The sequence below is a fragment of the Vulpes vulpes genome, chromosome 4 (genome assembly GCF_048418805.1).
Source record: "Vulpes vulpes isolate BD-2025 chromosome 4, VulVul3, whole genome shotgun sequence".
Lineage (NCBI taxonomy): Eukaryota > Metazoa > Chordata > Mammalia > Carnivora > Canidae > Vulpes > Vulpes vulpes.
Window position 1 is genome coordinate 80,551,132 of NC_132783.1, and position 23,829 is coordinate 80,574,960.

Genomic DNA, 23,829 nt, shown 5'->3' on the forward strand with positions numbered 1-23,829 from the left:
CAGGGGCCACCTGCCTCCTCTCTTGGAGCTTCTTCCGAAATAGTCTGAGCCAAGGGGGAACCAGCCAGGAACTTTGGAAAAGGATAGTTCACATTCCAATGAGGCAAGATGCTAGAGTGGTGTGCCCCATTAAAGCAAGGGGAGGCCGGGACATTGGCTGGCCCAGCAGACACTGGGCAGGTCATCTTCCAAGCTAGGAAACACACACACCCCCCATCTCAAGGGGAGCTCACTCCCTCCCTGAGCCCCCCAGCTTGTCCTCAGGGTCTGGGAGGAGCCATCTGAACTTCCAGCCCTCATTCACAAGGAGGTGCTCCTTGCTGGGTTGATATATCTGTTGAATGTTTCTTCATTTTTTCATCCCATTAATATTTTTTAGGCACCAACTGGAGGCTAGGTGCTGAGTAGACAATGAAAATCGGACCACAGCCTGCTTGTCCCTGTGCAGAGAGACGAGCAATCCCATAGTGATTATAATATAGACCATGCTCAGCTGTGATGGTTAGGGATCTGGGCAGACAGGGAAGAGGCACCCAAGTTGGAGTGGAGGTGACAGAGAAGGCTTCCAGGAAGGCGGGATAACTAAACTGTGATCAAGAATGAGTAGAAGTGCCCAGTTAGTAAGGTGAGGGAGGAGACCCTGAGGTAAGAGAGTTCCTTATAAGTTACCGGGTGAGGCCAATGAGGTGAGCAAGAGCCCAGTTGGGAAGTACTTGGACAGGGTCTTCAGGAGTCGGGACTTTATCCTGAGGGCAGGGGAGAACACTTGGCTTGTGTTCAGCTGAGGATGGACATGATCAGATTTGTAGTTTATTTCTTTTTTTAAGATTTTATTTATTTATTCATGAGAGACACACAGGGAGAGATAGAGACATAGGCAGAGGGAGAAGCAGGCTCCAGGCAGGGAGCCCAGTGCAGGACTCAATCCCAGGACCCCGGGATCATGACCTGAGCCAAAGGCAGATGTTCAACCACTGAGCCACTCAGGCATCCCGCAGATTTGCAGTTTAAAAAGATCTCCTGCCCCTCCCTGCTTGGGCGTGAAGCATGTTTAGAAGCGGCTACAGGTCAGGGACTGGCTGGTAGGCACATGCATTTAGCAAGGGCTGGGCTGGTAGGACCTCTCGTAGGTGGAATTGGCCAATTAACTGCCCTTCTCCAGAGAGGGGAGCAGATTTTGCTGGGGAACATGAGTCTAGCTGGAACATGATGAATTGGATGTCCTTGTAATGTCCAAAGGGACATCCCATTTGCTGCTGGAGGTCAGAGCTGGAGCTGGCTCACTCAGCTCACAAGAACACCCCCTACCAACTCTGCGTTCGGTGGCATCATGTTGGTAGCTTAAAATCAGCCAGGGTGGGAGGTATATTTACACCCCCAGAGACTGGCAAATGCTGTACAAATCAAAACTCTTCTCTCCCTCTCGCTGTCACCTCAGCTGGCGATATTAAACACTGACCGGCACGGGGTCTTGTTTGAAAGATAGTCAGCATTGACTTGGAATGGGAGGCCGGTTCTGGGCAGATGGGGAGTCCAACTGAATAATATTCATTTCATTTGGGAAAAAAGTAAGCTTTCATAAGGATGTCAGGAAAATTCTGAAAAATAGAGCGAGGGGAATAGAGGAGGACAGGACCAATTGTTCTACTAGATATCAAATGTATTATAAAAACAGAGCAGTTCTATGGAACAGAACGAGGAGGCCAGATATAAAACCAAACTCATCTGGGAAGTTAGTCCATGGCAAAATTTTGTTTCACAGGAAGAAGAAAAAAATAGATTGTTTAGGAGATGATGCTGGGATAGGGCACAAGCCATTCACCAAAAGGTAAAGCCAAAAAAAAAAAAAAAAGCTGCATCTGTGCCTCACTTGTTATATCAGAATAAATATCAAATGGATGTAAAACATGAAACCATAAAATATGAGGACAAAGCGTGAGCAAACATTTATGAAGTTCGCACCAGGGAAGGCCCTTGGAAACATGGCATAAGACCCAGGAGCCTTAGGAAAAGATCGATAAGTCTGTCGACATAAACGTAAAACTTCCATCAGGCAGGAAATACAGCATGAAAAAGACAAATGCCAAAGTGGAAGGAATATTGGCGACACACGCGACTCTCAAAGAGTTACCATCCTGGACAAAGAGCTCTGTCCTCAGGTTAGTGGGAGACAAACAAGCGAGGGCAGATTGTTGGTAAGGAACACAAACAGGCGGTTCGCAAGTAAATGACCGGCCCATAAACACTGGCAGAGATGTCCAGCTTCAGCGTGTGATTGAAGAGATGTAAATTAAAATCCAGTTCCAGGCCTCCGAGAGCGCCTTCCACAGCCCAGCATCTCCAGGAAGCAGAGTCCCAGTTTCCACTTGGTCAATGACAACATTTTTCCCAAGATCCCAAAAAAGCCCTGGTTGGCTCTGGATTTGGCTCTGAGCCGGGGAGATGCATTCTGCTCCCGGGCAGGCTCTGTAATTAGTAAACCATGTGATTATCCCTACTGTGTAAACATTATCCAGAGTGGGACTTGAAGATGTTTCTTGGAATCCTCTCCTGCTGACCTTTTTCTCAGGCCTCTCGGCAGAGTAGTTGGAAGTTTACACTGCGAGGTTCCAGAGGCCACATAGTACTGTTTCAGGGTTTTCTCCTTAGTGCTATTCTTAGCATCACTTACCTTTGAGAGGAGCAAAGCCCGGGGCCCTCTGACATGTGAATGGCATCTCCTCCCTCCCCCCGCTGGGCTGCTGCCACAAGCCCATCCCGACCCCGTGAGCCACCACAGCTCGCTCCCCACTTCGATACCCCCACCCGGACGGCAGAGTCCCTGGCCCACTCAGCCATGTCCCCTGAGCAGAGACTTTGGGACACTGCCTGCTTGGGCCTCAAGGAAGACCCCTCCGGATGGGCATGGACAATCATCCATAGGTTCAATGGTGACAGCTGCCACTGAGGGAACCTTTACAAGTACAATTGGATGCAATGGAATGACCCTGTGCGGGTACGCTGTTGTCCCCATCCCGTCAGGATCAGTAGAGGGAAGCCTAAGGACTTAGCCCCCAGCCACGGCTGCAGGAGGTGGGACTGCAGCTCCGCCTGCCAGACTCGGAGGCCCAAGCTTGGGAGGATGTTGTGACCGTCTCCATCAAAGCCAGACTCCAAGCTGAGGGCTGACCGTGGGGAAGATGGGGTGTGTGTGCAGGGAAAGCAGGGGAGCCATGTGCACGAGCAAGGCATGGGGGAGATGCGGTGGGATCAGGGCTTACACGGTGAATGACCCATGAGGCGAGGGGACCACCAGCCTGACCTCCTGCTCAGCCCCGCCAGCCCTGGGTCCCCACGGCCCCACCCTTCTTCTGACGTCTCAGCACATCTCTGTTGTCCCGAGGCTGGAGCAGAGGCCACTGGGCTGTGACTAGCGGCGTCTAGCCTCCAGCCTAAACTCCTACCTGCGTGGCACTCTGCACCTGCAGGAGAACGGGTGTGAGTGGGCACAGAGATTGTCCAACCCAAGGGGCCCGCTGGCCAGGGTGAGAAAAAAACAAGCCATCTGACCCGTGTGGCCTGCGAACGCACACTGTGCAGGTCGGTTTCTGCGTCAATATAAAGGACTCAGGAGATCGCAGCCCAGGAGCTCAGGGTGCAGCAGGCCAGTCCCCGCTGTCCTGCTGTCCAGCCACCTGTTCACACGTGGGGTTCAGGGCAGGGAGGCAGGAAGGAGCTCTTGGGGCTACTTCCCAGGAAGACCTGAAGGATGCTGGGCCCCTCCTCCCTCTCTCCCCCCCACCCCCCAGCCCCTGGAGGACGTTTCCCTGGTGTTCGTGTCCATCCTTCTCCATCCTCCCTGCTAGCCAACTCGCCGTGCAAAGTATCTCCAATGGAGGACCCCAGGAGAGGGGGACGGAAACCACCTGCCCGCTGGGGGCAGAGGCGAACCTGGGGACTCAGATTCGCTTCATCCCCTTTTCACCCATCCTCACTCTTCTCCCGCTCTTTCCAGGGTCAGCCGGGCACGCGAGGTTTTCCTGGATTTCCGGTAAGTCGGGAGGGCTGAGGTTAACTGTGTCCCCGGTGACCCCTGGGCCTGACTGGGTTAAACTTCATGTGGGGCCAGCCTTCGAACTGCTCTTGACCTTCCAAACTCGGGTCAGTAAGGACCCTTTCCTGCAGCCTCTCACAGAGAGCAACTGAGAGTAGCTGGCACTTGGCCCAGAGTGCAAGAGAGGACAGGGAAACCCTTAGGGAAATGAAGAGACAGTAGGACGGGGACAAGTGAGCGAAGTCACAGGCTAGGTAAATCCAGCAGGACACTGGAACGTGAAAGAGATGATGCACCTCCAGGAAGCAACCCCCAAGCTGGTCTGGAGAGATCCACCTGCAGGAGGCAGTGAGGCGGCCACCTGGATGTCTGTGACCCCTGCCCCAGGGATCTAAGACCGGCTCTGAGAGGAAAGGCAGGGGAGCGGCTAGCTCTCCTTTTCTGCAGGCCCTGGTGCTGGCCAGCCCCAGGCTTTCTAGAAACATCCAGCTCACTTGCCACTTGGAATGAGGAGGAGGTCTGTGATTGCCACAGTGACTCTCATCCATCAGCTTGTCCCTCGTGCCAGGCACTGGACAGGTGGCATTTCGTTCACTCCTCACAAAGACACTCCCCCTTCATGGAAGACTCTATTTTCCCCATTTTAGGATAAGAAATTGAGGCCTAAGTTTACCCATGGTCACATAACCAGTAAGTGGTCAAGCAGACACTTGAACTCTTACTTGGGATTCCAGAGCCTGTGTCCTTGACCACTGCCCAGGCTGCCTCTTCGGCAGGACACCTGTGATGCTGTCTTTAATGTGGCTTCTTTCCTCTTTCAGGGTCCCATTGGGCTAGACGGCAAACCGGTGAGTGGACCTCTGGGGCTGTAAGCTCTTCTCCCTGACTTAACCCAGGTCACTAACCCTGGGTCCTTAGCCCTCTGCAAGACCCTAACTCCATGAGAGAAGCTCCAGACGGAATGAGAAGTTCCTGGGGTGGGATATTGTCACTAGTGGGAGGCGGGAAGGGCCCCCCGACCCCAGTGGGCCTCCCCTGGGCACAAGTACATGACCGTCAAGCCGGGCTCTCAACATCCTGGGCAAGAGCCACCCCTAGAAGCTGGTGTTTCTGAGGTGCCCTTGGAAGGGGCTATGCTAGGGAGTGAGGCAAGGATGCAGCCTGGAGGGAAGAGGGGTGGAGGGCTCAGGCTGCTGGCTCTAACTGGAGCCTGGGCACCCGCTCACACCTGCCCCCTAGCACCACCAGGCGTCGCCTGCCCCTCCCTGTCTCCTCAGGTCTCCCATCCCTGTTGGGACCCATGTACACCCAAGTCCACATGGAGTCTGGGTCCCCATCCACAGCTCCTGTCTCTGTCCATTTTAATCCTTTGGACTTGGACCCTAGACCCCAGTGTTCATGGGGGAAAGGAGACCCCTGCCCACTCCTAGGAAAGAGTGAGCTGGGGAGAGCTCGACCCCTCTGATGCCCTCAGAGATTACATGGGAAGGCAGGGGGTGCCAAGCCCAGCTCTATGCACTCACTTCTCCCCCCGAGCAGCTGGCATCCTCCAGATGAGGGCCTGGTCACCCATCTGGTCCGTCCCCCACTGCAGACCAGAGCTAAGCACCACGAGGGGTCTGGAGGCCATTTGCACTCAGCTCCCAGGCCCCGGCATCCCTCCACCTCCCCCAGGTGTGTGCCTGGGGCAGGGGCTCTGCAGGGGCTGGCAGCTGCTAGTAAGACCCAGCGAAGGGCAACAAGCAGATGCCCCACCTGAGCCAGCGGGCCCAGGACTGAGAGCCAGAGAACTGGGGAGGAGGAAAGATGTGTGCACAATGAGCGGTGGGTGAGGGAGGGGGCAGGCAGGGGCTTCTGGGCTGCAGCCTACCTGGCTCTCACGCTCTTCTCCTTCCAGGGCCACCCCGGACCCAAAGGGGAGATGGTAAGACCCCAGCTTTCCTGCCTTCCCTTGAGGGGTGGAGAGGTCGGCCTAGCCCTTGTGGGCCACGGCCAAGCGCCACCCGACACAGGGGACCCACAGGGACAGTCCTTTGGCTGCCCCCATGGTCACTCCCTAGCGTCCTCACATCAACACAGGGAGGAGAGGTGGGCAGGGGGCTTTTCCACCTGAAAAATGAGGAAAAGGAGGTCCAGGGATAGATCAGTACCACCAGTGCCCCACAGAGGAAGAGGCTGGTGCTCCCAAACTGCCACAGGTCTCTGCCTCTGCCTCAGGGCTGAGTTTACATTCGGTCCCCCGTCCTCGCACTGGGGGTGTGAGGAGCCCATTGAGCACTTTCTCTACACCCGCACTCCGCTCTGGGTGGCCCCAGGGCTCCAGGCACTCCTGTCCCAGCTGGGCATCAAACAGACTTGGAGAAGGGGACGGTTGCCCCCACCTTCCCCCTAACCCCTTCCACCTCTGCAAAGCCTTTTAAAGGAATTTCCTGTCCCTACAACTCCTCCAGGCCACTCCTTCCAGAAGGGAAAGCCTCCCCTTGTCAGGGGCCACCCACTCCAGGGGAGGGGGCCAGTTCTCCAGGGACGGGGACAGATGGGCCATTAAGAGTAGATGGGCCAGCTCCCCGGGCTGCCTTCCAGGGTGGTCACCTCTACAGTGTGAGGACCCACCACCTGCAGAAGGGTCTGGAATGTGCAGGGTGGTGAGACTGGCACGGCAGGCTCCCCGGCTCCCCGTCCAGCCCAGCTCAGTGCCTGTCCCGCTCTAAGGGCAGGCATGAGGACACTCTCCACTCACAAGTGGGGCACAGCCACAGCACAGGAGGCCAGAACCCTGCCCGCCAAAAGAGGTGGCCAACTTCGTGGATGGGAAGGGAGTCCCAGCCTTCACCCTAGCTCCCCCTAAATTGTGTGGGACCCTTGGCAGCTCAGCTCCCTCTGGGCTTCCGCCTGTCCCATCAACTCAGGCCCAGCTAACATAATTGAGGGTTTTCTATGTGGTGGGCACGGGGCTGGGCACTATGCATGTCTAACCTCCTCTATGCTCAGCCTAAGCCTGGGCCCCAGGTCCTAGTAGTAGCCCCTTGACAGCTGCAGAAACGAAAGTTCAGAGAGTCTAAGTAACTTGCCTGAAGTCACACAGCTAGAGAGCATCAGAAACAGAATCCGAACCCAATTCTCTAGGTCCTTCCCTCCACATTTCATTGCTTTTCTCCCTCCTTCCTTCCCCTGTCTCCTGTCCTATCTCCCTGCCTCCTGCCTTCCCCTTAACACATTCTTAGGGAGTATCTGCGCTATGCTGGGCACTGAGCCAGGTGCCAGGGGTAGAGACAGGAGTCAGAAAGACACTGTCCTTGCCGTCCTGTAGCTCACCGTCTACTGGGGGAGCAGGTATTTAAATAACCACTCACATAATTAACAAACCGCCTTGGCAATCAGTGCTGTGCCGGTTAGCCTGAGAAACCTCCGTGTAACAGCGCCTCACCCAGGCTGAGGGTCAGAGAGGCTTTCTGACAAAGGCTTCAACTGGGGCCCAGGGGATGAGGGTTTCACAAAGAGAAAAAGGAATGGGAAGGAGCATTCTGGACATGGGAGAGCAGCATGTGCAAAGGCCCTGGGGCAGGCAAGTGCTGAAAACATCCACAGAACTGGGAAAAGGGTAGTGCGGTTCTGGAGGCCGTGGGCAGAAGAACTGGCTTTGGAATCCAGGTGCCCAGCCAGCTTTCCTGCCCGTCACAGCCACCCCCACTGCAGGTGCATGTCCTGCTGCCCTTCCCCTGTTCCCAGCATGGTTGTGTACATGCACAAAGCGGTGGAGACTAAGACAGGAACACTTCCATGCTGCCATTGTTCTAGAGGCACAGGGGTTTAGATGCCAGGAGTTTGGGGCCCTTGTTCCCTCAACCCCTCCCTGCCACCTTCTTCCCCTTCCTAGTGGCCTGACCCTGCCATAACACAGTCTGTGGCAACCCAGAAGTAATAGTAACGGTCAACTAGGCACTGTTGTGTAATCCTCACAGCAGCTTATTATCCCCACTCGACGAAAGGGGAGATGGAGGCACAGAGTGGTTGATATGTTGCCCAAGGCTACCCAGCTTCTAAATGACGGAGCTGGGATTGAGCCCCATGTGGTGGGATCACACCACACCTCCTTTCTGCTGCAGAGCCCTTTGTCCTGAAGGAGAGGAACGCTTCTACGGGGCTCCTCCTCTGCCATCTGTCTGTCCCACCCCACTGAACGACCCATGTGTCCCCCTGTCCGGAGCTAACCCGGGGGGGAAAGGGAGAGGCCATCCCTTGTCCCGTGAGCCCGCATCAGTGTGATAGATCCTCTGTGTGCCTCTCAGTCATCCGTCAAAATCTGACGGGCCACAGAACCATTAGGCTTCTGTTTGGCTTGGCACAGGGACCCCGCGCTATTAATTCAACACACTGTCTAGTGTAATTATCTTGGCCTGCTTATCATCTGTCTTTCTCCCACTCACCTCCATCCCCAGATGGTTCCCCCTCTGCTAGGCATCCAACATGGGGGGCTGGGGCTCACTCTCACATGCTTACCCTCTGTCCTCACTTCCAAAGGGGATCACCCCCGGCCCACCCACCCCATAGGAGCCCCCAGAACCTAAGGAAAGGTGTGGACAGGATTAGGGATCCCACAAGTGCCATCAAGGAGAGCCGGGACCCTGAATGCACATCTTCTTCCACTGCTCAGGGCTGCCCTAAGGGTGGGAGCCCTTAGCAACCAAGTGCTCACAACAGTGCCCAGCAGACGGCAGGCAGGACAAGCACCCTAGCACATCACCCATGCCCTATCTTAAAGGGGCAGCCACTATTCAGCAAGAGCTAATTGGTGCCATGTGTGGTTGGGCCTTGAAATATTTAAGAGAAACTTGAAATCCAGACTCGTGTCATACTCTCCTTGCTCTTAAATGTTGGCAATTCATTGAAATAAAATTGTGTGGCAGCAACACAATAATACCTCTGGGGACCACTGTTGTGACACGGGCCACCATCTGGGACATCTGGATTGCATCCTGCAAGTCCCTGCAGCCCCAAACCTTTGTATGGCTTTCTTCAGCCGCGGGCCCTCCCCTCCTCATCATATGCCTCTGTTCATCATGAGAGGGGGTGGCCAGTCACCTGCAGGCTGCTTCCCTGCCATGCATCACACTCTGCTGGCCTTACGCTGAACACATGGTCAGCCACATGGGCTGTGATGCCCCATGGATTGTCCCAAAGGCCACTTGTCCCCTCCCATCGTGAGAATTTCCCAGGTTGTTGGTTGGTCCCATTGACAAGTCAGGGACAAGAGAGGCTCTTCTCCCACCCACATGGGCCCTTCCCAGAAGATCCTGAGTTCTTTCAACCCCAAAGAGGCTGGTGCAGCAGATGGATCCTCACAGGAGCTCAGGATGGTGGCTGGAAGGGACCTCGGGGCCCCAGGGGCAGAGCACTGCCCGTGGCTCTGGCCAAGTCTAGAAGCCCTGCCTTCAGGGGCCCAGTTCAGAGAGTGTGGCTGAGAGGAAACAGCTGGGCCTTTGCAGTCAGCAAACCTGGGCTCTCGTCCCAGCGCCACCGCTCACTGGGCTGCAGGGCCCTGTCTCCATCACCTCGGCTGGGAAGCGGAACTGACGCGAGCGTCTTCTCCATGGGCCAGTGCGGGTGTGGGTTCGGCTCATACTGAAAGCCTGCCTTGGAGCGCGTCCTCAAAGTATCCCCTCTTCCTCCACACCAGCCTCGGGTCAGCTCCTGAGACAGCCAGCTGAACCCTGTGTCCTCCTCAAAGGACTCGGGTCTACCCTGACCCCAGGCTTCTTTCTCAGCCCTACAAACTTGACAAGACACCCCAGAGGGCACCCCAAGGCCCCTTGTGTTACTCTCAGGGGCCCAGAACATGGCTTAGGTCACCAGCTCCCTGCTCCCTCTCTTCACCAAAGGTTTCTCCAAAGGCCCCATGTGTCAGCAGCATGGCCCCCAGCACCCCCCTCCACTGCGCATACCCCAAAGCCCTTCTCGCTCGGTGGGTTTCCTGCTGAGGCAGTGCTGGGCAGAAGATAGAATGGGCCAGGGTCTCCTAGAGGCTTTCGACTTCTACTTCTTGGTCCCATGAGGGGAGGAGATGGGCATGCGTGAGGCAGGGCAGCCCACAGCAGCAGAGCACCACTTGATGTGTACATGCAGCCCCCTTCACAGCCGGCCCATGAGAGGGTGATGGAGAGGAGGAGGAGGAGGGAAGGCCCCTGGGCTTCCCCACTGGGGCCCAGGGCACCCTGAGTCACACCCATTGACGGAGGAAGAAGCTGAGACTTGGTGTACAGGCCACATCACCTAGAACATCCTGGGCTCAGGAGCACAGGCCATGGGTGGTGGAGCCCAGCCTTCAGGACTCCGTGCATTCCCTACAAGCCCTGGCCCCCAGCATGCCCCGCGCATCTCTGATCCTGCCCGCCCTCTGCGTGCCCACTGACCTCTGTGTGTTTCCTCCCTGCAGGGCCTGACGGGTCCCCGAGGACAGCCGGTTGGTACCTCGCCCTAATGTTCCTCAGCAGGGAGGTTTCGGGCCCCTGTGGCCTTCGCTTCACTTTCTAACTGCCATTTCTGTCTCTTCATAGGGACCTCCAGGACAAAAAGGAGAAAAGGTAAGCCTGATGGAGGTTTTCTAGAATTTTCATCATAGGAAACAGCCTCCCTAAATATAGAAAGCAGTCCAAAGCGATGGTTTTCAGATGTTAGTATTCATCAACAGGACCAGGGCATCCCTGGTGATGCTGCAGTGGATGAGAGACAAGAGGGAGGGTGTTCTGGGTGATGTTCTCTCCTCGGGAGGAGGGGAGGCTAGGAGCCTGGCCCCTCAGACTCCTTCTCTGCCCCTCCTGCACGTACACCCAGGGTGCTCCCTGATGTATCCCCACGGGCCTCTAGGATTTTGAGGTGTCCATTTGTAAACCACTCACCTGGTTCCCTTCTTGGCCTCATACATTTGCCATCTCCTTAAATTTCTCATGGACATCCTGCTGGGCTCACCCTGCACACTCTGCTGGGTGCACCTGGCACCCCCAACCTCAGAGAAGGCATCTCCGAGGGGTCCATGCCCACAGCCCCCCTCCGTGTCTGCACTTCCCATCCAGAGGCTCCTGCTTGGGGCAGTGCGATGGACCCACCCAGAGGGTTGACCTTTTCTGGAAGATACCTCCAGCCAGGCATGGAACATAACTCCTGAATGCGGTCATGGCAAGTGGGATATGGCAGGAGAATCCTGCCCTGTGTCCCACGGGACCATGTCCAGGCAGGCCTCAGGGGTCTTCCCCGCTGCCAGCCAGCGGGAGGGAGGGAGTTTGATCTCCTGTCTCAGAGAGTTTAGTCCAGGACCAGAGCAGGGCTGGTGGGGGATGAGTACGTGTGGTATGTCCCCAGGTCCTGAGGATGCCTCTGAGGCACAATTTCCCCAGTGCCTAACACAGTCTTCTGCTTCCCTCCCTTCCCCAGGGGCAGTGTGGAGAGTACCCACATCGGGTAAGTGAACCCCTGACACTGATCCATCCCCTGGGCACAGCCCCCAGCTCAGCCTCGTCTCCCTGGGGCCCCCAGCACCCACAGAGGTTGGCCAGAGCAGTGGCCGTGGGGGTGGCCGTCCCCCAGCCCTGGAGTATGCCTGGTGGTCAGCAGCGCGCTTGTGCAGGGCTGGTCTCCAGGGCTCATGTCCACCCGCCCGTGCACGTCTCTGTGCATGTGCCCCTGTGCTGGCTGGCCCGCAAGCCTCCCAGCGTGTGCGTACTGGAACTCGGGTATCTGGTCCTGCGACTCCTCTGCACACCGCGCCCCTCTGTAGGGCTGTGCAGCTTGTGGGAGTCTGTGATTCTGACTCCCTGCCCTACGTGTGTGTGTATGTGCGTGTGTGTGTGTGTGTGTGTGTGTGTGACCGGGTGTGCATGCCTGGCTTCCTGCCCCGGCTGAATCAGAGGGACTTTCAGCTTAGTCATTGTTGCAGATGACCCAGACCTCAATGGTGGGAGATAACTGGGGGCTGGCTCTATCAGTTCAAGGATAAAGTCTCTGCTTTGCCTCCTTAGGAATAGAGGAGGCCTTCTCCAAGCAGAGTGGGGACTCTCTGGGCTGGGATGGCCTCCCAGTCACCCCCATGCCCTAGCTCCTTCCTTTTCCTTGCTTTGCCCCAGGATATAGGGCCCAAAGCTTGCTGTAGTCCTATTAGGAAGCTACAAACATATGCAGCAATAGCAGGAGGGCATTCTTGGGACACAGAGGGCAAAGATGTGGGCCTTCCAGTAAGACCTGGGACCAGAAAAATATTGCTCTCAGACCCTAGGATCTTTGGGTGCCCAGCCCTACACCATGGGCCTCATTGTGCCCAGAAACACACGCACAGTGTGGCTTCCCTGGCTGCCACCCCCATCAGGCAAGGGGACTAGAGTCAGGCTTAGAGTCGACCTGGCTATAGAGGGCCACTGGGAGGGCCTTGCCAGCAGCATCCAGCCACTTGGACTCTGACCCCGGAGTTCCTGGGCTCCTGGGGAGAGACTGCAGGTGGTCTTCAACATAAGCAGTGGGGTTTGGGGGTTGAGGCCAAAGCTGGGTTGGGCTCTGGGCAGGGGGCGCAGGCCGGTGGCCACGCAGACGAAGCTAGCCTGTCAGCGACATGTGCTCCAGGAACGCAGGGGCGCTGGTGTTCCGGCCAGCCTGATCCTGATACAATAATAGAAGGTCAGCTGTGTTTATTTGAAACGATGGACTCACAGGATTGTTATGTTACCCGAAAGAAAGACAGCATCCCCCAGCACAAAAGACAACACGACAGCAGACATGTTGGCGGTGTGTCATCCGTCTTTAGTGAGTGCGGGGGAGGAGGAGTGGAGGTGGGGAGGCTCTCTGCCCCTCGATTCAACGAGAGACAGAGAGAGAGAGAGAGAGAGAGAGAGAGCAGTGATGGAAGCCTCCAGAAGCATCTTGGCCACAGAGTGCAGCAAAGCTATGACTGTGGCAGGGTTAGAGACCAAGTCAGGCAGGGGTGAGAGCCGATTTGGACAGGGCAAGGCAGCTGGCACCCCCTGTTGATCTGGAAGTGGGTAGGAAAGCAGGGAGCATCTAGGGAGAATGGTCTGTTGGTGTTCTGAGGGGTCTGCAGGCATGACGGGGGTGGCAGGCCTCCAGGATCCTGCCTCTGCTCCAAGAGCTAACCAGAGATCCTGCCTCTGCTCCAGCCTGTAGCATCCCAGGGAGGGGGGGGAGGGAAGGGGGGAGTGGGGCGTGGAGTACCCCGGGACAGGGAACAAGGCAGCTGGTGTCTGTGGGCTCCGGCACTCACGCCCGGGTTGCCCTGTCTCTGCCACCTCGGTCCCCTCCCACGCCAGGAGCACCTGAGCAGCACCCTTTCGGCTCTGCGTTCCAACCAGATCATTACCCTGAAGGTTTGTGGCTTCTGGAAGGTCTGCGGGCTCCTCTCTGCTGAGAGGCTCCCTGGACGCAGAACCCAACATTGCACATCCCCAGGCCCCACAGCGGGAGGCAGTGGGGCTCTCGGGGCAGCCGCTGCCCCTCAAGGCAGCAGGACCGGGAAAGGCCACAGCAGGCTCCCAGGTCTCAGTCCAGGTGGGCCCCCGGGTCCTAACACTCATCCCAGGGGCCTCGTGTGAGGTAAAATGCTTTCAAAAACAAGGGGTCAATGATATGCCACCCTTGTCACATGGCCTCCAACCACTTCCTGAAGCCTTGGGGTGCTCAGAGAGGCTGGAAGCAACGAGAATGTCCAGAAATGAAGATCACAGTAGCTAATGTGATTGAAAGTTGCCTGCCCCAAAAAAGTGGTTGAACATGCTGGAGACATCTTTGCCCAGCCTTTATTTTCCAAACCCACCACCCCCGGGGGGGTGGCGGGGGGGGCATGGAGAGACCTCAGAAGCACTTAGCTCGTGCCCACACTGGCCACACCCTCGGCCGGCTCAGCCCCCGGGAGCCCGACTTGGCACTGCCCGTGACCATCCTCCCCAGATTCGCTGACGCTAGCCTTTCTCGTTCAACCAAAAAAAGAGCCCAGAGGTTGCCACACACCAGCCTGGCCTCAAGTCCCAATTTAGCTGGTCCTGTGGGTCCCTCCCGAGCCTCTGCCTCTGCTGCCCACGTCCACCGCCAGGGACAGACGAGGGGCCGACAGCGCAATGGTGGGCTGTGTGTCCAGGGGCCTCTGCGGCCCAGCCGAGGAGGGCCACTCTCCCAGTCGGGGGTGCTGCTGGCCAACACCCCAGGGGACCATGTGCCGTCCAAGGGCAGGCTCTGCGCTGCGCCCCTCGAACGGCGAGAGGGCCCACCCACACCTTCCCTCCCTGCGCCTCATGCTCGCTAATCACTCTTTTCTCTTCCTCTCCTCCCCTCCCACTTGGCCACCCTGCCTTCCTGGCGACATTCGGCATCCTTCTGAGCATCTGCGATCTTTGGCCTTTGCCCTCTGGCCTTCCAACTCATCTTTCTCCTCAGCTGCTGCCTCTCCTCAATTCTGTGCGACTGGCTCCACCCCCAGTCATAAAAAGACGGACCTTCCAGGTAGACACCGTCCCTTTGTCGGGACCACGCGTGGCTTCCCCGGGGGCTTGGCAGGGCTCCGGGCCCCGGCAGGCCAGCTGGGGCTGGAGACAAAGCCAGCACCTCACTCTACTTCAGTTCGATTCAATTAGACAAAACTGGCCCCGTGAATGGCACAGATGTGGAAACACACGAGGCCCGAGCCCAGGAGGTCCCCCCACTGGCACACACCGCGGCTCCCCAGAGCCGTCAGCAGCAACAACAGCGCAGGGTGCAGCCACGGTGCTACGGGTCTCACAGGGCCGAGCTCGCCTCATTCCTCTGACCACTTTATGGCTTAGGCACGATCATGCTCATTTTGCAGGTGAGAAAGGCAAGGTTCAGAGACACCCAGTCGGTTGCCCGAGGTCACACACCCAGTACATTGCAGAGCACCCAGCTTCTGTGACTCTCATTAGCTGCGGGGTTGGGAGCAAATTGCCTAACCTCTCTGTGCCTCCGCTTTTTCATTTGTCAAACGGGGACATTAAGGGTCCCTGCTGCGAAGTGTGTGCAAAGCACTTGGGATAACTCCTGCTATTATTAAAGTGAGGCTCAGAGGAGTGAATTTGTGCCCAAGGTCACACAAGCAGCGAGAGGCAGAATGGGAACCTGGCAACCAGGTCTTCAGAGCCCACATTTGTGGTCTTCTCCATTGGACTACACCCTTTATATTTAGAAATGGATTGCTTAGCACTTGATCACTTGTAATCTGAGTTTGAGGAGCGAGGGAATTTGCTGAGGGAATGTAGCCCACAACCAACAGGTGTAATCGTTGTGAGCAACTGCTTCCTTCTCCCTGCCTTACGAACCCAAGGAGGCTAGGGTAGGGCCAGGTTACAAAGAACAGAAAACAAGAGACCGCAGAGCCAGGGACCCAGGCACAGGCATTGCAGCTTGATTCTGGGCTGGGCAGCCCACGGCCGCCACTTACACCCCAGCCTTCGTCACGCTGTGCGGGAGTTAGGTGACCCCCAGGGCCGAGGGGATGCTGGAAGGGGCAGGTCTCCGAGGCTCTCTGAAAGCCCAACGGCAGGGCCCGGAGCCACCATCTGGCCACACTCAGGAGTCAGGAGCCCAGGGGCCAGCGGTTCAGGCACCTGATTGAACAAGGCTGAAGAATCACTCCAATTAACAGCTAAAAATACAGAGGGCCACGTGACGCGTGTGCCACCCGAGCCTGCATATCCCATTACAGCAGCCAAATCCTCGAGAGCCTCCATGTGCTCCCAAGGCTTACTCCAGGCACGGCTCTTCAGGGGCCCCACCGGCAGCTCAGAGAAGCACCAGCACCCCCCTGTGACCCCCCTACCTGTGTCAGACCCCATTCCAGAAGAGCTGCCCTTGCCCTCACACTGGCCGTTCACCTCAGCCCCCAGGAGCCACCTCCTGGCCTTAGTTACATTAGATGCTGTTCGTTAAGCCTCGCTGGGCTCCAGGCGCTGCGGTAAGAATGCCACATGGATTATCTGGTGTCATGTGACACCGGCCAGCGGGCGGCGCAGGTGCCATCATAATCATGCCCACCTTACGGATGAAGAAATCGAGAGGGTGCCCAGGATCCCATCCAGGCCACTGCACGTCACTGTCTCCCTTTTCAAGGGCAGGGCGTGGGAGCGCCGGAACTTTCTGTGCTGCCCTGACCTGGTTTCCAAAGTAGAGAGGGAAGCATAGGGGCCCCTTCCCCACCCGCCGTGGATCGTGCCTGGAGAAAAGGGTTTTTCTGCGGTCACCCATCACAGGACGTAAAAAGGCCTGCCCATTTCCTATCAATAAAGTGATATTGATTTTACAGGCTCTGTAAGGTGCTTAAACACTGGCCTAACATTTGCTGAAAGAGGAAACTATATGAAATATGATGTACTTAGCAGATGGTGTTGGAGGCCATTTCCAAAGTGCAGAAAGTTGGACAGTGAGTAGTTTTTTCTGGGGGCTTATTTGGAACGAGTAGGAACAGTGTGGAGTTCCGGGTTTGGGACCTGGCTCCCCACAAATTCTCCACGTGACCTCAGTCAGGGAGCTCACCTTCTCTGAGCCCGTTTTCTCTTCTGTGAAATGGGACTCGTGACCCAGGCAGCCCCTGCCTCCTCCACCACGGGCACCCTGTGCCCTCCCTCGGGTGGCTTCTCAGAGGGTACGGCAGGATGAAGCCCAGGCCCCAGCATGACCATGCTGGGTGCCATCTGGGCGAGGATGTCCTGGCCCAGGGAGGCTCAGGCAGCAGCTGCTGGAACCCGACAGTTCTCGTTCTGAGGTTGCCCACCCCTGTTTCTCCTTATCTTTTCCTCCCGTGGGGTTGCAGCAGGCATCCTCAGCCCCCCCGTTCCTACAGACGGTAGGAGGGTAACAGAGGGTCACTGGGAGCACACCGAGAAGGCTGGCCGGCTTGCAGCTCCGGCCGCCCGTGTCCCCCCACATCCCAGCCCGGAGCTCACATGCCTGCCAGGTGGTTCTGCCTCAGTCTGTCTGCAGGTATGGGCCTCTTCTCATAGGAGCTGAGCCCAGACAGTCCCCGGAGAGGTCACTTAGAAAGTAACATGACAGCTTTGGTCCAGATCTAGGATGACTCCGGTTGGCCCCCGGCCCCACAATGTGGGTCACATGGACCAGGCTCTCTCCTCTTCCTGAGGGAACACGATGCCACCCCTAGCTCTCTGGGCCCTCGGCCCATCCTGGACAGGCACGGTGGGTGACAGGAGCTGGGCTCAGAGCAGCTGCCTGAGGAGTGGGGGCAGGGCACAAGAATGCTAATGGGGACCCCCGACAGGCATACAGCCCTTTATAGTTCCCAAAACTCAATCAGCTCAGGGTTGCCAACTCAATTGTCATTGGAGGCCGAGCACAGATGACGTAAGTGACAGAAGCAGGCGGCCTACAGAGAGGATGGGGAAGCGGGGAGTCGGCCTGCCTCTGTCACTTACGGGGGGGGGGGGGTGGCCCCCGCCAGAATGCAGGCCTCGAGTGCCAGGGCTACCAGTGTGACATCAGAAGCCCCCAGTCCAAATGTTTTTACACAAGAGCTCTTGCCCAGTTGTCTAGTGAGCCAGACCAACTTCTGTGGCCTCTGACCCAAGGGCCTCCTTTGACACTCGGGGCCAGAGAATCAGACAGCAAAATGCTGCGGCTGGAAATAGGGGACCGCTGCTCTCACTCAAAGCCTGGGAGGCCCGGCCCAGGAGAGGATGTGACTGGCCACGCGGAGGGAGGGGCCGAGACAGGCCAGGCTGAGGACCACGTGGACTGGACCCCGGCCATCTGACCAGGCCCAGAGCATGCCCACAGTCGGGCAGGGTCACCTTGCTCACTCCTCTACCCCTGCCCCCTGCAGGGTTCTTGCTCTAGGACCAGCTGCTTGTGCAGCAGGTCCTCCCTGGACCCTTCCTCTCGGGGGCCTCATGTCTTGGCCGTCTCCTTGCTGCCACTGGTCCCTGCATGCGGTCACCACCACAGCATCATCACCATCACGCCACACCGCCTTCCCACCAGAGCCCCTGATGGGGCCTTCACTGGGTGCATGGCACTGGGGTGGGAGCCGCTCCCCAGCCCTGGGGCTCTCCCTCTAACTCTCGTTTTCACCAACATCAGGGTGAACAGGGCCAGGCCGGTATCCAAGGCCCACCAGGGCCACCAGGCCCCCCTGGACCAAGCGGACCTCTGGGGTACCCGGGACTGCCAGGGCCCATGGGGCCACCCGTAAGTTTTCCCTTTCTCTTTCTACCACCTCCTCTCCCAAGAGTTATCCAAAAATTCTCTGGCATGGTGTGGCTCCTGCAAGAAGCTACCAGGCCCCGTTCACCTGTTATGCTCTGGTTCTGAAAACCCAGCTTCTGGGGCCAGGCCTCAAGTCCAGTCATTGCCTTTCAGAGGCTGCCCCATTCTCAGCCTCAGCAGAAAGGAGCTCGGAAAGAACGTTCCCAGGGCCCACCCTTTGATGGGTGTCCCCTGACCCCTGAGCTGGAGGAGAAACTGAGCTGGGGGCAGTGGGTTCTGAGGCAGATAGCAAGGGCACACCTGACCATCTGGCATCCTAACGAACATGCCTTTGCTGCTGTATGTGCGCCTTACAGTCTTGGGCCGCCTTCCAGACAATCTGCATGTCTAGTAAGCCAGGGAGATACCACATTAAGCCTGAGGATCGGACGGCTACTGTGGGCCAAGGGGGCAGACAGGCGCCCCCTCCAGGCAAAACCACACTCAGGCAATAGTAGGTCAGGTCGGGTGTCCACTAAGCCATCCGGTTTCCAAGCTCTGGCCAAGCGCACGCTCTCGGCCTACTTGGTGCAACAGAGCAGGGGAATCACTCAGCAGGCACCTGGACCTCTTTGCCGAAAATGGGTTCTATCAGTCTTAGAGCCAAGACCAATGTCCTATGTTCCTGAAAGGACAGGGTTAAGGGGGAAGTCTGTTTAATAGTGTTTATTTCACTGGGCTGAAAAAAAAACTATTTTTCTTTTTTTTAAGATTTTATTTATTTATTCATAAGAGACAAAAAGAGAGAGGCAGAGACACAGGCAGAGGGAGAAGCAGGCTCCCTCGGGGGAGCCCGAAGCGGGATTCAGTCTCAGGATCCTGGGATCACGACCTGAGCCAAAGGCAGACACTGAGCCACACAGGCGCCCCCTGTTTTTCTTTCTTAGGACAAAAGCATCATCCACGCATTATGAAAAATTTGGAACACAGACAAAGAAAAAGCTTTAAATTGTCTGTTTTGCCATATCCAGAGTTCACCATCATTAACATTTTGGAGGGCCCCCTTCCATTTTTCTCCTTAGACACATCCACATGTAAACATCTTCCAGGTTGGTAACAGTCTGAATAAGGTAACAGGTTGTGTCCCGTAATGTTTTTCACTCAACACCATAAACCACACCCTTTCCTAGAGCAGGAATCTCCCGTGGTGTGGATTGTAGGGCTGCTGGGCCCATTTACAAGTAGGTAATGAGTTCCCTTCTGTAATATGAACGTAGATGTTTGTGTGCATCTCTGATGCCTTCACTGCAGTAGATTCCCAGAGGTGGAATGGCCAGGTCAGCGATGTCACTGCCAGGCAGCCCTCCATGAGGATGGCCACCTTCCAGGTCACTCGGCCTCGCACCTGGGCCCATCAGCTGCTCCAGCTGCCAATGCTGAGGCTCGGTGCGGGGACCCTCCAGGCTGGCCCACAGCTCTGGCCATCCGGGGCACCCAGCTTGGCAGCTCAGCTCGGTGTGAAACCTGACTTGCCAGCCCTCCTGCCCAGCTTGACCTCCGTGATAAATGTTAACTATCGCTGTGTCGTGGGATCCCAGGAGGAAGATTAGTCTCACTTCCATGGGTTTGTAGATGGGAAAGTGGAAAACCTGAAAGGAAGTGAAATTTAGGGAATGAAACCAAACCAAACCAAGAGAACCAAAAAAACTCCTCAAAATCCACTTCTTTGAGGACCCTTACCACCCAGACATGTTGGGTTCCCACACGCTGAACCCAAGCCAGGTGGTTTTCTTTGTTAGGTTGTTTATAAAGAAAACAACCAGCAAGCATGTTTTGAAGCCGACTGAAACAGCCCAGACTTGGGCATCTTGCTTTTCTCCTGCCCATGTTTGCTGCCCAGACCTCTGCCCCAGACCACGGTGGAGCCAGCCTGCTCTGGCCTCTCCCTTGAGCTCCCGCAGGCCCTGGGCCACCCCCACCCCTGCCCCCAATCCCCCCACCATGGCTGAGTGCTGTGGTCGCAGCACCCTGGGCCAAAGGAGACAGAAGGCTCCCTGGAAGGCTGGCAGGGCCAAAGGCAAAACCAGCGCTCTGCTGAGCAAGGTCGGCTTCCCAGGGAGGGGTCCCAATCAGGAGGTGGGAGGGTGGGGACCCAGACCAAACCACACTGTCAGTTTAACAGGCTGCCGCTGACCTATTTTCCAGCGGGTGAGCACAGCAGAGATGCCCACAGCGCCTGCATGGCTCCAGAGGGAGCTGTGAGCCTGTTGTCCCCACATGTCCTCAGCAGATTTCAGATACCGTTCCAGAATCTTCTAGATCTCGTCTCTAGCATATCCAGAACTCATTATAGCTACTCGAGCACTCCTCTGCCCCCAGCCTCCACAGTAAACACGCCTAACCACACTGTTTGCCAGAACTTTCCATTTCCACTCACCTTCTTCTTGCCTCCACAGGGCTTACCTGGGCCTCCTGGACCAAAGGTGAGGGCCCTTCGGGTGATGCGCTGCATGGGCGGGAGAGCTGTCTGCGGAAGGAGGGGAGACAGCACTGCAGGCTACTGGATGAGATGCTGAGAGTGACCTCAGTGAGAGATGGGTCACATTTGACTCACTTCCAAAGTGCCATTGTCCTCTGGGGAACCACCTGGGTCCCCCAGAGATTGCACTTTGGTGTCCCCAGGCACACTTCCATATGACCAGTATGGAAGCCATGGTCCCATCCTCCAAGGAGCTTAAGGTCTTGTTGGAGACTCCAGGTTGATGCCCAAGACACTGTCACAACATCTCAATGAAAGGGTGTATCATACAGAGTCAGAGCTAGAAGGGCGACCTTTGGGATCATCTGGTCTCTTGTGAGACCTTGTTTGTAAGCCCACCGTGTTAAACTGACTGTCTCTCTGAAGCTGGGGGCCCTGAGGCCCTGGGGACACAAAGTTGCAAAGGACTGACCCTACCCAACCATTTTATACATGTGGAGGCTGAGAGCCCTCAGGAAGAGTGACTTGTCCAGGCTCAACAGAGAGTCATTGATGGAATCAAAACCAACATTCGGGTCTCCTGGGCCCCTGCCAAGTTGACCCTGTCCACCTCCCTCTGCCTCTGCAAGCTGGGGACTTGTTCTGAAGAGAATGGTCTCTGCTGGCCACACAGGAAGCAGAGCTATTGTTCCAGGGAGGGCCGGAAGTCGGGGGGATTTGCAGTCATTGAGAAGAAGAGGAATGGCGATGTGAGGGGAAGAGTGCGAGCCAAAATTTGGCATTTGGAAAATCCCACTAATGGTCTTCTCTTTGTTCCCCCCAGGGAGACCCAGGAATCCAGGGCTACCACGGCCGGAAGGTAAGCAGGAAGGGGAGGGGAGGGCCCTACCCCCCAGTAGTAACCCACATGGGGCTTCACCACAGTGCATACAGGGTCAGGACTTGGTCATGCACATGTATTTTTGCACACACACTTGCCCAGTGTGAGCCTCACATTTGTGAGGTTGGCCGGACAAGAGTTCATGTCTCCACTTGAGGAAGGAGAAGGCTCAGAGGGGCAGGGCTTTAGGCAATCAGGGGCCCAGTCAGACCTCAGAACCAGGTGAGTCTCCTACCACCAACCTGGGTTGCTGTATCTATACTGAGGCAGGCCAGGTTGTCACTGGCCCCCCGAGGGCCTGGTAAATGGGAGCAGATTACCAGGCCCCACCCTAGGCAGAGGTCCATGCTAAGCACGGTGAGGGATTCGGAGGTAGGGATCCCAGGCCTGCTTTCTGGCAACTCACGGTCCAGAGAGACAGATTCCTATGAAGGCAGATCGTGCTAAACTCTCATCACAAAGCATCGTGTGAATATGGGTGGCAGAGGGTAAACAGATTAATTCCAGGTTGGGAGGAGTTTGGGAAGTCTTCTGGGAGAAGACAACCTGTGAGCTCAATCCTGGCAAATGGGTGGGTGTATCAGTTATCTAAAGCTGTGTAACAAACCATCCCAAACTTCCCGGCTTAAAATGAGGATTTATTTCCATTCTGGTTCTGTGGATGGGCCATCCAGGAGTGCTGCTACTCTCCTCTGGACTCAGTCATGCAGTTGCATTAGATGACAGATGGAGAAGCCTCCAGATGTTGGGTGGCTGGTGCAGGCTGTGGGCTGGGTGGCTCTGTTCTCTACAACATGGCCCTCTCAGTGCCCCCCAGTAGGCTATACAGGGTTTCCTACAGTGTGGTAGGCCCAGGGCAATGTTCAAACCTGCCAAGTCTGAGTGCACAGGAGCTTTTCCAGAGTGGTCATGGGCATCATGCTTTCTGATGTCCTATCGGTCAAAACAAGTCACATGGCCAAGTCATGCACGTCAGTGGGGGGAGAGGAGGGGACTCAGCCTCCCCTTCTTGAAGGAGGAATAGCAAAACATTAGTGGCCTTTGCCAAGCCACCACTGTGGTCCTTCAACCAGCAAATCTGAGGGGACCTGGCCTTTCAGACAGGGAAACAGTGTGAGCAAAGCCCAGAGGTGGTCATTACAGTAACAGTAACATGCAAATCATCTCAACAGTAGTCACCACTTACTAAATGCCTACCGTGTCCCGGGCTGTCCTTCGATGTGACCGAGCTGTGGGGCTGTGGGGCCGGTACTGTTCTCCTATTCAACAATTGAGGAACTTGAGGCTTGCCTAAAGTCTCGAGGCTCTTAAGTGGCAGAGCAGGAACTCAAGCCCAGGCCTGGGTCCTTCCCAGGACCACCCACTGCAGGGAGCCTGTGCAGACCTCCAGACCCCAGCACCAGGAGAAGAAAGGAAGCAGGAAGGAAAGGGAGGACAAGAAGGGGGAGGGATTTGGGAAAGGGAGAGATTGCTCCAGAGAAGCACTCTATAATCCAGGGCTGCCATCACCGCATTGTTTTATGGGTGCTTGGGGAGTGAATGGCAAGCCCGGAGAGACCTTTAATTAGTCCTGCATAAACTGAGAAGTTTGTATGGTGTCAGGAAGTGGAAATTATAGCCTTTGCGGTTGCTTCCATCCACGCATACAGACTCAAAATTTACTGCCTCCTGGTGCAGTGCAGGCGCAGAGGTTCCCCCAGTGGCTGGCCACCCTACTGTGGTGGGCATCTGCATTCGAGGGCCAACTGGAAATCTGGTTCATCCAGAAAGGAGCTTGGGGGCCTGTTGTCCTGAGGATGGGAGGCCTCAGCTTGAGGCTGGGGTGTCATGTGACTCTCCGGAGGCTACAAGTACCCGTCCCACTGTCCCAGCCCCCCTGGAGCTGTGGGTGTCTTGAGCCAGTGACCGCTATATGCAGGCAAACATTTGCTTCCCATCGGAGCTCTGAGATAGAGGCTCATGCCCAGGGGCAAGTGCAGCAATACTTCTCATCTCTGGTTCAGCCAAAGTTCACTCACTCCCGGTCCCACCTGGTCCTTACCACGCCCCATTAGAGCTCATTATCCCCCTGGTACAGATGAGAAGTTCAGAGAAGTTAATGCTTTGCCCAACGTTGTACAGCTGGCGAATGATCATGCTGGAACTGGAAGCCAGGTCTCGAAAGCCCAAGCCCAGAGGCCAGTCTTCTTGTCCAAGCACAGAAGTGAGCGTCTACTCAGAGGGTCTCAGCCCAGC

At 56.5% G+C, this 23,829-nt stretch overlaps 1 protein-coding gene across 1 annotated transcript in view; it reads left to right on the plus strand.

The window, feature by feature from the left end:
• COL13A1 (collagen type XIII alpha 1 chain) overlaps positions 1–23,829 on the plus strand; it is an 85,554-nt gene that overhangs the window by 15,787 nt on the left and 45,938 nt on the right. Inside the window, exons 6-15 of the mRNA XM_072756217.1 lie at positions 3,995–4,030; positions 4,855–4,881; positions 5,931–5,957; positions 10,467–10,493; positions 10,588–10,614; positions 11,462–11,488; positions 14,462–14,527; positions 18,131–18,238; positions 20,692–20,718; positions 21,538–21,573. Of these exons, the coding sequence (XP_072612318.1) occupies positions 3,995–4,030; positions 4,855–4,881; positions 5,931–5,957; positions 10,467–10,493; positions 10,588–10,614; positions 11,462–11,488; positions 14,462–14,527; positions 18,131–18,238; positions 20,692–20,718; positions 21,538–21,573 (408 nt within the window). The remainder of the gene's footprint in view (positions 1–3,994; positions 4,031–4,854; positions 4,882–5,930; positions 5,958–10,466; positions 10,494–10,587; positions 10,615–11,461; positions 11,489–14,461; positions 14,528–18,130; positions 18,239–20,691; positions 20,719–21,537; positions 21,574–23,829) is intronic.